General features: G+C 40.5%; 1 protein-coding gene across 4 annotated transcripts in view; it reads left to right on the top strand.

The window, feature by feature from the left end:
- kcnh8 (potassium voltage-gated channel, subfamily H (eag-related), member 8) overlaps positions 1-15,894 on the top strand; it is an 81,134-nt gene that overhangs the window by 56,260 nt on the left and 8,980 nt on the right. For all 4 annotated transcript variants that reach the window (XM_055017830.1, XM_055017831.1, XM_023287085.3 and 1 more), the window contains 7 exons: positions 1,619-1,818; positions 3,153-3,402; positions 10,192-10,406; positions 12,046-12,084; positions 13,166-13,443; positions 15,172-15,281; positions 15,509-15,588. In XM_055017830.1, the coding sequence (XP_054873805.1) occupies positions 1,619-1,818; positions 3,153-3,402; positions 10,192-10,406; positions 12,046-12,084; positions 13,166-13,443; positions 15,172-15,281; positions 15,509-15,588 (1,172 nt within the window). The remainder of the gene's footprint in view (positions 1-1,618; positions 1,819-3,152; positions 3,403-10,191; positions 10,407-12,045; positions 12,085-13,165; positions 13,444-15,171; positions 15,282-15,508; positions 15,589-15,894) is intronic.

Genomic DNA, 15,894 nt, shown 5'->3' with positions numbered 1-15,894 from the left:
AGGCGCACACATTTACAATTCAGTTTTATTTATATAGCGTCAATTCACGACACATTTCATCTCAAGGCACTTCATATAGTAAGGTAAAGACTTCACCAGATCTAAGCAGAAGAACTCAGAAATATCCAAAGTTTAATTTTGAAAACCTTTTAGGAAGCATTTGGCAGCAGTGGAGAGAAAAAGCTCCCCTTCACCGAGAAGGAAATACCTCCTGGTTGGCATGAGGTAAAAGGAAGAGGTAGCAGAGAGACAGCAGACAATGCATAAGAGAACAATAAACAGCTTGGTGGTTGGTTAGATCAGTAACTGCTGATCAGAGCAGATCAGAGCTTCAAAACCAGGACAGGATAAAATACAAACTACATTTCAGAAATGACTCCCACTTTGTGTCTAACACTAATGATCAGATCAAACTGAGACTCCGTTAATTTTCATTCTTCAATCATTTTCAAATCCACAACTAATTCATCTTGTCTCAGTTTAAAGGTTCAGTAGGAGTATTAACAAAATCAGATTTTTCTACCCAAACCTTTCACATGTGCCATTATAATAGAATATTTGCAGGATGGTCTGATCCGGTTTAAACTGGATTGATACACTAGGTTTGGTTTTTTGGGGATGAAGAGAGGTCACTGTGGTGAGGTTTTCCCTGTAGACACTCCCAACTCTGGTTGGGCTAAATGCTAAATGTCTCCAACTGCCTGGAGGCAGTAGCAGTCACAGACACACAATGCATACATGTGCTTGCACAAACACAGCCACATCATCACTGCTGAGAACTAACACAAAGCACCTGTTCATATTTATAGGCGCTTATGAGTCAAATGTATGGATAGAATTTAATTCCAAATAGCGAATCCTCTTTTATTCCACTGCACAGTTCAAAATGTGAATAACTGTGCACCTAAAGAGGTATAATTTTGCTGTAATTCCAGTAAAAACCGTGCCGTACTGTAAAATAAACTTTCAAAGCTCTCCATTCTGTGGCTAAAAGCTCAATTTTCTTTCATCAATGCTACATGTCAGAAACAGCGATCAGTTGTGCAACAGTCATGCTTTCATGTCTGGCGGTGTACGGCACAGCTGCGGCTGAAAACTGGATGAGATTAGGAGAATACATTAGCTGTGGGCGTAGGAAGTGCAGGTATCTGTCATATCAATCAAATAAGCTCCTGTCAGTCCTGACACTGATATTCCTCTGGGAGGAGGAGAGGTGCAAGACATGAATGTAAATATAAGATCTAGATGGTTTCTCTGTTCATTAGATTACAACCTACAGGCACTGAGGCACTAGGCCTTATTCCAGATTGTTTGTGTTTCAATATATCTTTTATCTATGACATGAAAATACACCTGACTGCTCCATTTCTTTTAGTGCACTGTTGACCTGGTTCAAACAGTCATCCTACTAATGTTGAATGAATGTTCCTACACTTACACTAAATACACTAAATATGTCTCTGCAGCCCCAAAAGCTAGAAGGTTGTTCTGTTTCAGTTTCCTGTCTTGACAGTCCATTGTGAGCCTTTCACTATATTTCATTCATGCTTATGCTCCATTATCAATGACCTGTCTAACTCTCATCCCTCATGCCTTTTCTCCCTGTGCTCACCTGCAGCGCTGATGCATGCTTTGGTCTTTGGTAATGTGACAGCCATTATCCAGAGGATGTACTCACGCTGGTCCCAGTACCACACCAGAACCAAAGACCTCAAGGACTTCATACGCGTCCATCATCTGCCGCAGAGCCTCAAGCAGCGAATGTTGGAGTACTTTCAGACAACCTGGTCGGTCAACAATGGCATTGACTGTAACGAGGTAAAAAACCTAGGACAGTCTGATTCATTTGTGCGAATCAGAAATGTTTTTTTTCAGACAGTATTCAGTTAAATTGGTGTTAACTCTTTCCCACCATTCCAGCATCAAGGGTGTTTTAGAAATGCAACAGCAGAACATGGAGGGATCAATAATTCATTTGAAAGATCACATGCTTCTCACTACTCACATATCAGCCACATTTAAGCACATCATGAGAGAGATCAATATGACACAATCCCCCACAATGTAGCAGCATGTTCTCACTCTCGGCTCTGACGATGACAGAAACATGTCAGTTTTCTCTCATACATGGTGATATTTGGATGACAGGATGCTCAGTTTTATTTCAGCTAAAGATGCAGTAGTCTTTTTGGCCATTTGGTTACACACATTTTGACCTGTGGTGTGTGAAAACCGGAAAAATTAGTTAACCTCAACTCATTTTGGATGAAGTATGTCAAGCTAAATAACATCCCCTGGCTGCACTGTGGTTTTCCCAACCAGATTTAGTTTCCTTTTAGTCGCCTTTTGAACGGAATTAAGGCTAACAGCAGCAGACACTGAACAGCACACATTAATGAACCCCGGAAAGTGGAAAAAATAGAGACAAGTGGCTAAGTTTGGCATTTAGAGAGAACAGCAACAGAAATGCGGAGTGAACAACACCTTCCCTTGACAAGCTCTGTTAAACAGAAGCAGCCAGTCAGGAGTCTAATAGTAACTCGTCCCTCCAGGCTGTGAATGCCTGCGAGACAGCTGTCAGAGCTCCGACCAGGGCTTAGGTGGAGTGATGATGATGAATCCCAGACAGATGAATTATAGATGGGCTTGTTGATTAAAGTCAGCCTGGATCTGATGACTCATTGATCAACTCTACGTGACAGGGAGCCCCGGATTTTTGTCCTGGCAAACAGAAAGACAGACAGGTGTGCAATTTTTTTATTATTATTATTATTTTTTTTTTTTATTTATTTTTTTTTTTTTACTCCTTTTTTATTTGTGAAGGGTTTTCCAAATTGTCTTTGGCTGTATGTTAATGTGTGCAGCAACCACATGTTGATTTTCTGCATTAGCATAGAAGTAATTATACAAAATTCAGCTTGTTTTACATGATATGTTTTCTTTGAGGGCCTCTCATTGCATTAATATAAGTCTTAACTCGATACTAACATTCCTTGTTGTGTCATAGGTTAGGAATCAGATAAGATGTAACCAAGACTTGAAATTTAATTAGCGAGTGTTTTCACAGCTGTCATGTTCCCCCAGTCTCCTGCCTGCGTTCTCTTTTTTATTCAGTTTCATTCTCTGCCTCTCTCCCTCCATCATCTCCACAGCTGCTGAAGGACTTCCCAGATGAGCTGCGATCCGACATCACCATGCACCTTAACAAGGAGATCCTGGAGCTGTCACTGTTTGCCTCTGCCAGTCGCGGCTGCCTTCGCTCGCTGTCACTGCACATCAAGACCTCGTTCTGTGCTCCCGGGGAGTACCTGCTCCGACAGGGCGATGCTCTCCAGGCCATCTTCTTTGTCTGCTCGGGCTCCATGGAAGTGCTGAAAGATGGCATGGTGCTGGCCATCCTGGGTATGATAAAGGGATGAAGAGGGAGGTTGTTGGTGGATAAGATGGAGCAAGAATCTCTCTGTGTCCATTATTATAGCTTCACAAAGAAACTCCCTGCAGCAGGATTTATAATAAAGCTCTGTGTGGCTCATTATGTTAAAGCCAGGTCCTGTAAATGAGCTCATTGTTTAGAAATGAAATGAAAAGAAAGGGGCATTACAGTGTCCTGAGGGCTATAGAACATCCCAGAGGCTATTGTTATTAAACTCCTATAAAGTTAGGTCTAGTTAGATGCCATTTTTCAACAATATGTTCTAGCAGTAAGAGCTGAAGAAGGCCTTATCTAGCTGTGCATACAAAAGGGGGGAGCTGTATTCCTCTTTTATACAGCTTTTCTTGACGTTACCTTGAAAATTATTTGCAGGTTCGCTGAGCAGAGCTGACAGGCAGATGTTGGAACAGAGACAAGCATTCAGCTTCTGCAGATTGGATTATATTATCTACCAGTAATCCATTCAACCCATGATTGTCCAATTCCGTACTGGTTAAACCATTCCCAAGCCAGTGGTGTCCAGCTGAGCATGGTCAAGTCTACTCCACAGCATTGTAATTCAGTCTTCTGTCAAGTTCAATCTGTGCCGTCTAGTTGAGTCCAGCCCATTTTATCCATCCATTTTACTGGAGTTGGATCATTTAAGGTCCATCTAGTCTAGACTAGCTTACTGCTGACCAGCCCTTGTTGCTTGTTAAAATCAGTCTTTATATGGTGCCCGGGGCCACGTTTGTTTTGCATTCTCACTTGCAGTTTTAAATTAATATTTGATTTGCTACAGCCACAGCTAATTTCAGTATGAGCTTCCAGCATCGACTTGTGTTTATTCTACAACAGAAACAGAACAACATCATACTTAAAAAGTCTGTTTCAGTACTCGGATAACCCGAAATCAGCAATTCCAAAACCAAGCTGCATGCTAAAATAGAAACTGGCTTCTCATTAATGAAGGGATGTGATTCCAAAACATTTGCAAAAGCTGCAATTCAGCTCAAACTAAGAAAAGATATTTGTGTGTCTTTATTCATAAAACTATAATGATCATCATTTTTATCGAACGGGCTGCTCTATTCATGCAGCAGAAGTCATTATGTGAAGTTCTACTGAAAGAAAAAGTAGATGAAATAGCTTTAAAAGAGACATAAAAGAAAAACAGACAAGCCATTGTAACCAGTGACAGGGAACTGAATCAGACTCCGAATCAGAATCAGAAAGACTTTATTGTCATTGTGAGCTCTGCATGCAGTGAAATTAGGAGTGCTACTCTTCTTGGTGCACAGAAAATGCAAATATTAAAGCACAAAACCGCAGGACATCCAGTAATCAAACACTGTCTCAAATGACGGCAGCGAATCTAACAGATTCATATGGGCTCATCAAAAGTGCATTATCGGTGTAGTAAACATCAAAATGAATGGCAAAGTCACCTTTTCTCACTTTTCTTCTGAACTAATCAACTTCAGTTAATTGACTGAAATATTTAACATACATCCATCACCTACAACATTACAACCACCCACTTAATGTTGTTTAGGTCCTTCTTGTCCCACCAAAATATCTCTGACAAGTTGAAACATGGACATGGGACCTCTTGGGATCAAGCAAGTGGATCCTTTGGGTCCTGTGGGTTGCAGGTGGGGCCTCCATGAATTGGGTTTTTTCTAGTACATCTTTCCGATCCGGATCTATGGAGATTTGAAGGCCAACTTAAGCTCTTTGATGTGTTTCTAGAGCCTTTCCAGAGCATCTTGCAGGGGGAGACCACTGCCATCTAGAAGTAGTGTTTCCACTGGGGGCTATGGTTGATCTGTAACAGTGTTTAGGCAGGTGGTACATGTCAAAGTTAAATCCACATGAATGGCAGGACCCCAGGATTGCCAGCAGAGCATTGCATTGTAGTGACATGATCAATGTCATACAGCTGTCAGGGGGTTTAATGTTGTGGCTGATGTGTGAATCCCCTATTGGCATCTGGATTTAATAGCTTGAGCACTACAAACATCAAATGATTCTTTGTTGTTATAGGAATTATTTGACATTTACATTAGATTTGTCCTCTTGCTTGCAGAGAGTTTAAATACATCATCAGTAACACTCTGTAATTTATTCAGATTACCGCTCATTGGCTTAGATTACGACAACAAACAGGCCGCACTTGGACCTTTGTTGCATGTCATACCCTCTACCACTGTCAATACAGGCAGAAATGCTAAGAAATAATCTAACAATGTGGAATAATATCAAAAAGGGATTTTAAACTGGCTGTAGGTTTAAGTGTGGGGATGCTTGGTTGTTATTTCTCACTCAAAGTTAGCTGGGATAGAATCCAAACCCCACAATCCTTCAAAGGGTACAGCAGATATATCTTCTGGATGAACAGATGGAGAAAAGGTTACTCAATCTGGTCCATTACAATATATGGTTAACAATGCAGCTTCTTCACCATTTGTTATGTTTTCCTAAAATACTCCTGTAAATGACAAGATCATATCAGCAGAAGCAATCTGTCTGCTTTACATCTTTGTAAAGCAGCTACTTGCAAAAGTTGTTTTGGAACTAATTTAGCACCATTCAGGTGGACAGATGGTTACATCCTCTAGTCTGCATCACAACTTCCTTTAAGTACATCTGCGCAAGTGTGTACCTGCTTTTGCATCCTGCAGAGTTTCCTGATGCCCATAAATTGTGTACACATTTAGGACTGTAGAGAAAAGCACCGCAAATATCATTGCCTGCAGAATAAATCTGAAACAACATGCAGACTCCCCCATGCTGTAATTCCGACCACGCACATCTGCTGTGTAACACAACCTCTCGTCATGAGTGACCCCAATGGCTTCTGCTAGCTGACCCTCATGACACAGAGTTACGGACCAATCTGGCACAAGTGTGTGTCTGAGTGTGAGAGAGAGTGAGTCACAGAAAGTGAATTAAAGATCTAAATCTGAAACTCCATCCATCGCTTTGTCTCTGCTGGAGTGGAACTCGCAATCTCTGTGTCAATCTTCGCGTGTGTGATGTTTGTGTGTGTGTGTGTGTGTGTGTGTGTGTGTCTAAATGCTGTTTTTCTCACCACCTGCATGCAAGTGCTGCTGTCGAAAGCAAAAGTTTGCATGTGTTCGGCGTTTGTGTGTATCGAGTAGATGGAATTGTTTACTGATGCACAGAATGGCGTGTGTTTATGTGTTTGCATGTGTGTGTGTGTGTGTGTGTGTGTGTGTGTGTGTGTGTGTGTGCGCGTGCGTGCAGGCGTGCGTGCGTGCGTGCGTGCGTGTGCGTGCGTGTGTGTGTGTGTGTGTGTGTGTGTGTGTGTGTGTGTGTGTGTGTGCGTGCGTGCGTGCGTGCGTGCGTGCGTGCATGTGTGTGTGTGTGTGTGGGTGTGTGTGTGTGTGTGTGGAGGCTTGACAGGCAGAGAGCATTGTCTCTGTGCTCGCTTGCTGACTGTGCAGAAGGTCAGGCTGACATTGAGTGTCTGACTGAAGGAGAAAAAGCTTCTTTCTCTCCCATTCTTCTTCTCTTTCTGTGCGTCTTTCTGTATCCCCCTCCCCTTTCTTGTCACACCACAAGGCTGCAGCTCAGCCCCCCAAAAACAGAGAGTGGGTGAGAACAAGACACCATAGAGAGAGAAAGGTGTAGCAGGATATTTCAAAAAACAAAAAGAAACCAAATTTGCAGAGGCTGGACTGAGAGAAAGCAGAAAAGACCAAAGTAGAGATGCAAGAAGAATCGAATTAGAGGAAGAAAGAAAGAAGAAAGTGAATAACATCAAGAGTGGGAGGAGATGAAAGGTTGTGAATTAGATGAGAGGAGGGCATGAGAAAATTAAATAAAATGGAAGCAGAAGAATTGAGGAGAGTGAAAACTAGAAAGCTGATGCCCAATAATGAGAGTGAGGGGAAGGAAGGAAAGAAGGAAGCAAGAGATGAATGACAGAAAGAAGTAGACAAGAGAAAAAAGAATGGAGGAAGTAAAGAAATAAGGAAGAAATGAGGGCAGTCGAAGTAAAAGAAAGAAGGAACAATGACAGAAGGGAAGAGGAAAGAAAACTGAAAAAGAAAGACAAAAGGAAAATATAAGAGAGGAGAAAGAGTGAGCAGGGGAGAAAAGGGAAGGATTGAAGAGATATTCATGAACGTGAATGAATTTGGAAAGGAGGAAAATTTGAAATTCTAAGAAGGAGGAAAACAAGAAGAGGGAAAGTAGGAGAGGATAGAAAACACTAAGTAGCAAGGATTAAGGAAGGGAAATGTAATAAAAAGAAACAAGAGAGGATAGACAGGGAGTAAGAAAAGAATCAGGGAACCCAAAAAGGAAGGCAGCTTTGAGGAAATAGAAGACAATAACAAGAGTTTTTGGACCAGTGAGAAACCTAGAAACAGCTCAAAGGCAAGGGGATGAGACTAATGACTGAACTGAGGAGGAGTAGGTAGGAAGGAGAGGGAGAGAATAAGAACAGTCATGACTGCCACTCCATCTGCTGCAGTGTAATTTAGCAGCGTTCATAGTTCACATTGACCAGAATGAATTATTTATCACTGCTGAAGGGACATGAAGACAAACGGGGTGCTCATCTTCATGCTGTATGTAGGGAACAGCTGTCACAGCCACTGTAACATTTAGTCAAAACACTGAGAGTCATTGTGCTTTTTAAATAATAATTCTACACCAAAACAAAACAGTGACTTTCACTGTGTCAACAAAGTAGTTCCTGTTTTTCTCTTTGTGGTGCAAAAAAGTTGATGCATGCACAGATGACCTTTTAACATTTAATTTTTTAGGACAAAGAAATTCTTCACATATTTATTCATGAGATTTCATCCATGAAAAAGTTTCCAACAGACTTCCGCAAATTATCTAATTTGAAAAAATCCATTTATTTTCGACTTTTAAGTGCTAGACCTTCGTCAGGGGAATAGTTTGTTACAAAGAGAAGCCATCTTAACTAAAGACTGGCTGTAACTCCCCAGTTCCTCTTATGCTATAGGAAAGCATTAATCCAAAAACACAATTCTACTAAATGACAATTTTCAATAGCACACAGAAAAACAGTCTATGGTTAAAAAAAAAAAAGGAAGAAATGTAGCCCAAAATTGTGTTGGTTAAATGGATAGATGATGTTGAAGTGAATAGTTCAAACATCAAAGGGCCAAACTGGATTCCCCTGAAATACATACATCTTTAAAATCATGCAAGAGCCATATGTAGATGAAAGAAAAGCATCAATGACTAATTAGTCATCAAAAATAACTGTATAAAATATATTAAATTAGCCCCACATTTTAATTTCAATATATTGTAGTTGCGACTGGTTTAAAGAAATGGACTCGTCAAACTACACTTTCATTCATAGTTATCAGTGTATAAGTAGATTAATATGATAACATGATAATATTAGCTATCTATAACAACTCCCTGTTTTCGAAACTTATTGACAGTTATAGATTTGGTGTCTTATTGTGTGTAATCATGAACAATTTACTGCCTAGAATTCAGTTTGGATTATAGATACATTAGTGACACAAATGCAAATTCCAAATACCTTAAGTGACAAAACAAAAAATTTACCAGTTTTTTTAATTGATAATTGAAAATCAAATGCAACAAAATGGAAGATGGAGCTTTTTTTTTTTTTTTTATATTGGGTGTAGTGTCTTTTTTTATCTGTTTCAAACTTAAAACCAGAAAACTCTCTTTTTTTCTACATTTAATTTTTCTGCTGTCCATTACTAATGAAAATCAAGTAGTTTTTTGTGTGTTTGGGTAAAATTTCCATTTTTCAATTTTTGCCACAATACAGGGACTTATCTGAGAACTTTACTGCCAGGAGAATGAACCGGTTTATGAATGAGTTGCCTGCAGCCTAAGAAAAAGCTAAAGTTAGCTTTTGAGTGTGATATAGAGTGATATTATCCGAGTTGAGGGGCATTAACTAGTATTATGGGAAATGTTCCACCTATTCCATCCTCAAATAAACCAGATGTTACGACGTCAACATTGCTCTCATCCACAGCTGCTGTGTTTTCACAAGGCTGGTGCTGGATATACCATTGCATTGTTTGACTGGGTTAAAACCAAGAACTTTCTTGCAGAGAGGCATCAGTACTAAATAGTGCACCATCATGCAGCTCCTGCTTTCAAACTTAACTAGCAAAAATACATTCATTTCGAATGTTGTTGTGTGATGCTAAAGCTTTGTCAGTGCTCCTTTATTTATTGAAGAAGACTAAAAGCTTTGGAGCTCTTTCTTTGTTGGTCTCTTACTGTGAAAATACTGTGCAGCACATAGTGATTCAACAAGTGTGTGTTGCTAGACAACAGGAAAGATAAGATTCTTCACACACTCTTATTACAAAGGAAGAAACTGTTGCTGCTGCTGCTGCTGCTGTTGTAGCTGTAATACTAGAATCCTAAAATCATTTACACCATTTGAATCTCGAGGCTTTGTGCTTTCAAACAATGTATAATTGGGGCGAGAGCCAGTAAAATGAAACAGCAGTGAATCTTCTCTTGGCATGTATTCAGGCTTGTGAGTGTTCTGGGGTTAATGCTTCAGCATTATTCTGCTCCAAAACCTCTCACACCCTCCGAGCTGAGTGCTCCCTCACAAACCCTTCAATAAATGGAACATCTGAAACATGTCGGAGCATCTGCATTAGAGTCTACACTGGCTGCATCTTCCACCTCTTTTACCAGCATGTGAACATTTTATTCCGTGACCCCTTTTCTCTGACCCATCTTCTCCGTATCTGTCTGAGTAGGTAAAGGTGACCTGATCGGAGCAAACCTGTCCTTAGATGATCGGGTGATAAAAACCAACGCGGACGTGAAAGCCCTGACCTACTGTGACCTTCAGTGTATTAATCTGAAAGGACTTTATGAGGTGTTGGACCTCTACCCGGAGTACTCTCACCACTTTGTCCAGGACATCCAGCAGGACCTCACGTACAACCTGAGGGAGGGACATGAGACACATGTAAGTGCATCCAAGTGGTACTGAAAGGTAAATATGAAATTCACCAAAGATTCCACCCAAAGTGAAAAAAACGTTCTTAAAAGGAGCTCAGTGGTTTAACCCTCCAAGCCTTTAAACCCTGAAGCAGGTTTTAAAGACGTGCTGTTTGTAAGAAAAACACCAAAATCAGACTTTTACCAGAGTACTGAAATGTCTGATATTTAACTTTCCGACAGTGCTTGTACTAAATCTAAGCTTCAATCAGTAATATTTCATCAAAATCACTTTATTGTACATGCCTCATTATTAAAATTGCCAAAAATTATTCTGTGCCCTGACTAGATTCTGTTAAAAACAGAAAACTAAAGTCATGGGACAAAAATTCCTGGAGTTTTTGGCTCAGCTAGGCTGAACTGCAGGCAGTATTCACACAGACCAGTGGACACAAACAAAAATGTACATAGGAAACTATATATAGCATATAGAGTTTACATGTTTTTCAAGTATTGGTAACACCTGTGGGCACTTTCAAAAATTTTGTACATCGTTATTCCAGTCTTTTTCCATTTTTGTAAAATATAAAAGAGGAAAAATAAGATTTTTTTTGATTGTTTATGGTATTGTGCTTTTATTACACTGCTACAAGAATTATTTGAGTTCTCTCTACTTCTAGTCATGTTGTTCCTTTCCCATAGAGGTGCAGGACTTTATATTGCAGTGGAAAATGAACCTACAGTGAGGAAAAAATGAGACAGGAGCCAGAAAATGTCCAGAGAGCACTTGAGATTTCGAGGGTTGAACTGATTTTCAATTAGATTTCATGCACCCAAGAGCCATTATGTCTCACTGTGATGAGAAAAATGGTTAGAAAACATATGTGAGGAGCTGATTATGGCAAGAAATATCTAAAAAAAAAAAAAACTGCAAAACTAAATAATCTTTTGACTTCATTTTAATTTTTTTTTGTATTAAAAAAAATAAATGAATGGGCCCTCAGTATAACTCACAGCGGTACAGTGCAAGAGAAGCAATTAATGTGCACTTGCCAATTGCACTGTGTAATGAATCAGAGTAATGCAACAGTGAGAGAGACACTGATGAGAGGAAAGAGGGGAACGCAAGAAGTTTGGAGGGCAAGAAATGGACTTTGAAAGTGGCTGGAGAAAACAAGAGAGGGAAAAGCTTTAAAATCGTGAGAGTGTGTATGTGAGTGAGAGAGCTTGAGGGAGGGCAAAAATAGCTGGGGTGCTTGGAGAAGCTCTGCTGCTGTAATTAAAGTCAGGTGTTTCAGTCTCTCCTGCCCAGTTTCACACACACTACATGCCGCAGGGCTTTTAGGTGTGCAGAGGGGCAGCCCGAATCTCAGCACTGAGTGGAGTTTAAATGAAGACAGGAGGAAGGAAGCAGTGCAGGATGGAGGAGGGCTGTTTGTGTGTAAAATGTTGCTGGTTGACTAAAACGCAACAGTATCGGTGCGTTAAGGTGAATTATTTTTCGTCCTCGCGCATTACATTGCTGTGCTCACTTCAGAAAACAATTCGCTGTAGAACCCTGTGAACTGGCTCCTCTGTAAATTAGAACTGAGAAATGAAAGAGCCCACGTTGATTGCTTTTCCCTGCAGTTCATTTACTGTGCATTTCCTCTCTGGCTGTCTTCCAGGTGAAAGCAAGGCTGTCCACATCAGCTCTGGAGACGCAGGTAACAAACCGCCGGCACACAAACAGTGACAGGTCGCCTTAACGCAGCAGACTAGTCAGATCACCTTATGTGTTAACACCCATCTGCGATATGTTTATCAGCCCACAATATAAAGTAATAAAACTCAAATCAAGCACAGTTTGATTTTTCTGTCCTTTGGGAAGTCTGTAGGTCGACCCGGCAGCAGACCTCCATCACTGATAATGGAAGCAGTCATTCTTTTCGACTTAATGATTCAGATAGAGAGATATTTTTTATATACAGTGGGAAGGTTGATGAAAGAAAAAGATCAATTCTGCACAAAATTAGTTGCAGTCATTAAATCGTGACGGCACCAGAATAGAGGGCGATGAAATTCATACTGTCAAGCAGATATTTTACAGCTGAATCAATTCATCTGTCGGAGCCATTAACCTCACGCTGGAGGTATTTTGGTCTCAGAAAGATGGGTCATAGGCCGCTGATCAATAGGGTACTGTAGACTGTTGTTATCAGATTGTTTCCTCATCTTACAGTTGATCAGCGCCACAGCAGTTTAGCAACGACACTGCAGACCTTTGACAAAAGAAACAGGTGCGTGTGTTTATCGAGACAGATGTCAGAGTTCACCTGTGTTGCCTTTACTCTTCTGTAGTCTAAAATGTTGATGTGAGGCTTTTCGTTCACCCCTGTCACTCATAAATCCAGCTGAGTGAGCTGCTCCTTGCTCTTACAAGTGCATTTCTTTGTACTGAAAGAACCCTTTGTTTCTTTCAGGGTCACAGTACTAACTGTGCAAATTCAGCTTCAGCATCTGCAGAGGAAGCAGAAACAATGTGATAGCGACGTTTAAATATGGAGAGTTAAACTTTCTTGAAAACGAGGCTTTTAAGCAAAGTGCATATCATTAATACACATGATTCACATGACTGAAATCGAGATAAATATATTTTAATTTCATGTCAGCTCTTGGCTTTTTTCATCATTATGTAATGTCCAAAAGTTCTCTAAACATCTACGCTCCAACACCATTCCAACAGGTCCTCAAATCACATGCTTGATGCTGCTTTCAATGTCTTTTTTTGGTCAATTTCTCTTCTAGTCAGGGGTGAGAAGGAATGGGCGAGTGCTTCAGGGCTATCCGCCCATCATAGAGGCGCAGGAGGAACATGAAGAAGACGAGGAAGAGGAGGAACGAGAGGCCATGTCTGTATCTGTGTCATCAGAGCAGAACCGAGCGGTGAACCTCAGGGACGCTGGTGGGAAGTCTCCTCTGTGCCAGCCCAGTCAGAAGACCATGGCTCAGATCTCCAGCAGGTCTCGGAGGAAAATCCAGGAAATTAGTGTCACCACTCTGGATCCTTCCAACCTCAGCCCCAGGTGAGTTTGATCACCACTGATTTGTCTCTCGGCCTGTCTAGGCCCGTGTCTCTGTCACGTTTATTTTTGTAAATCTTTGTACACGTGGTACAAACAAGGGTTGAGTCAAAAGTGACTCACAAAATTTGAATTTCATTGTTTGATTTGCTAAACATTGTCACAGTCAAATTGAAGTTAGAGAATCTGATTGTCTTTGATGTGGCCTATTGACCGAAGGGCTGCACGATGAAACCAGTTCAACATATCTGGATTTTCTTTGTGTAAGCCAGCTCCACAAAAACTGAAGCCTCATTCAGAGATAACAGATATCACAAAGGAGGTTATCAACTTTCTTTGTCAACTGAGGCTTTCAGCTACGGCTCAACATACCTTGTTAACCCTTTCATCTTCATATTACAGCCCTCTGGGATAGAGGAAGTTTGTTTTATTGTGAAGGGGAGCTTGACAGAAAAAAGAATCAATCATCAATGAGCTGGTTAGCATAGTTTAGCATAAAGACTATAAGCAACTGCAGACAGTGAGATTCGTTTGCGTGCAGTAAACATTTCAGTAAAACTACAAACTGTCATTTTTATTTGTCTTATTAACCCTCTGAACCCCAAGCAATTTCTGTGTCTCGCTCTTTTTACACACAGTTTGATTCACTGTGGGCTCAATTTTCACTGCGATATATGGAAAAAGCACAACTATGGCTGTGAGAGAGAATCCAAAAATGTCTTTTGTGCAGAATGACAAGGTTATAATGCCATAGAAATGAAAAAAATTAAGTTACATTCTTTAATTTCAACAAAAATGAAAAAAAAAAGCAATCAGTATGTGTAACATTCTTAATGCCCACAGGTGTTACCAATAGTGGAAACAAGGTTGACTCTGCAGACATAGATTGTCACTTGCATTTTTAACTGGCTTCTGCTATGTGTAACTGCAGCCTGCTGTTCAGACCAAAACTCTCTGCTTTATTTTTTTTTTTTACTTGATTCATGGTCGCAACTAAGCCACTAATGCTTTTCTGGTTTTCTTGACAACTGCAGAATTTTTCGTTTTTTATAGAATCTGGTTCGAGCAAACAATTTATTTTTACTGAATTTTAAATTAGACGTGTTGAATGAAGTGATTTTCACTAAATATAATTTTGAGTTGATTTTTGTTTGGTTTATTTCTTAAGCTTATTTATTAGCATGGGGCTTTGGACTTCAATGGGACAAAGAGGATAGAATGCTTTAACTGGAGAGATTTAAAAGTGCTGGTTGAAAAATTTCATTTACATATAAATCAACATCCACTACAGTCAGTCTCTGGCCAAACCACTTCATACAATAATAACAAAGCCTATCAGCACCAGATGATTCACTCTGTGTTTGACAGTATACTGATGTTTTAAATCTGTTTTTCTGTGCTGATATTCCTGTGTTGGCACACTGGTAGCCATGTTTTACGTCAACCAGCAATGATTGATCTCCAGAGCTGAGGAAGGGAGCAGTTGTAGCGACAGAGATGTAGTGGGCTGCAGTTGTGGGCTCATACCAAGACATGACAACAGCCTCTAGTAGTAAAAACCCAGGAGCTTCTTAATTGGTCTGATTGTCCCACATGAGAACAAACTTTTAACTTCTGCTCTGCAAAAGAAGCAAGTAAGTGTTCCTAAAATGTCTAACTACTGATTTAAGACCACGTTTAAGCAACATCCGTCATCAGGATTCAATAACCAACACTTGTGTGTCTCTGCAGGATAGTGGATGGTACTGAGGACAGCGAGAGGACAGAGGGTTCCTTCTCCTTCCCTACCAGCCAAGGTTGTCCTCTCAAAGAACCGACCAGTGCCTCAGCCTCCACCACAGGTCTTATCACAGCACAGCACCACGCACAGCAGTGCACCTCTCACATATCGCATAATACCACTTAAAGTCTCAGTGAAAAATGTTCTCCTGCTGTACTTTGGAGTAATGAGGCTGATTAATGTCTTTGAAAGTCTGCAGTATTTATCTGCCGTCTTGATGCAACAACTGTGGGGTGGAAATTTGTACTTGCTTGAAGTGATGTACAATTTTTTGCTAATTTGTCACAGACTTGCTGCACATCAGCACAGCGGAATTAGCAGCGAAAGCAGAGGAGACCAGAGGACAACTGCGACACCTCGACCAGCAGGTAGGACTGTAGCGAATAATTCAATTGAAGGTTGGTTTGAGGTTAGCATTAGGATTAAGGAAGTAGTGGCTGGTTAGGGTTAGCGTTAGGTTAAGCCTCCAGGATATGAACGTGAGCCAAATCCTCTGAAGAAACATGACTCTGTGTGTGTGTGTGTGTGTGGTGAGAAAGACAGACAGAGAGACAGACAGGTGGTCTGAAGGAAGCACGAGCCATATGGTTGTATCAGCATGTCAGACTGAAGACAGATGAAGGGGCCGAAAGAAGTAATGAACCAAAAAATGAATCATAGCAAGGTAAAATGGT

This window comes from Amphiprion ocellaris, chromosome 15 (assembly GCF_022539595.1).
Source record: "Amphiprion ocellaris isolate individual 3 ecotype Okinawa chromosome 15, ASM2253959v1, whole genome shotgun sequence".
NCBI lineage: Eukaryota > Metazoa > Chordata > Actinopteri > Pomacentridae > Amphiprion > Amphiprion ocellaris.
This window is presented reverse-complemented; position numbering and strand designations above follow the sequence as displayed.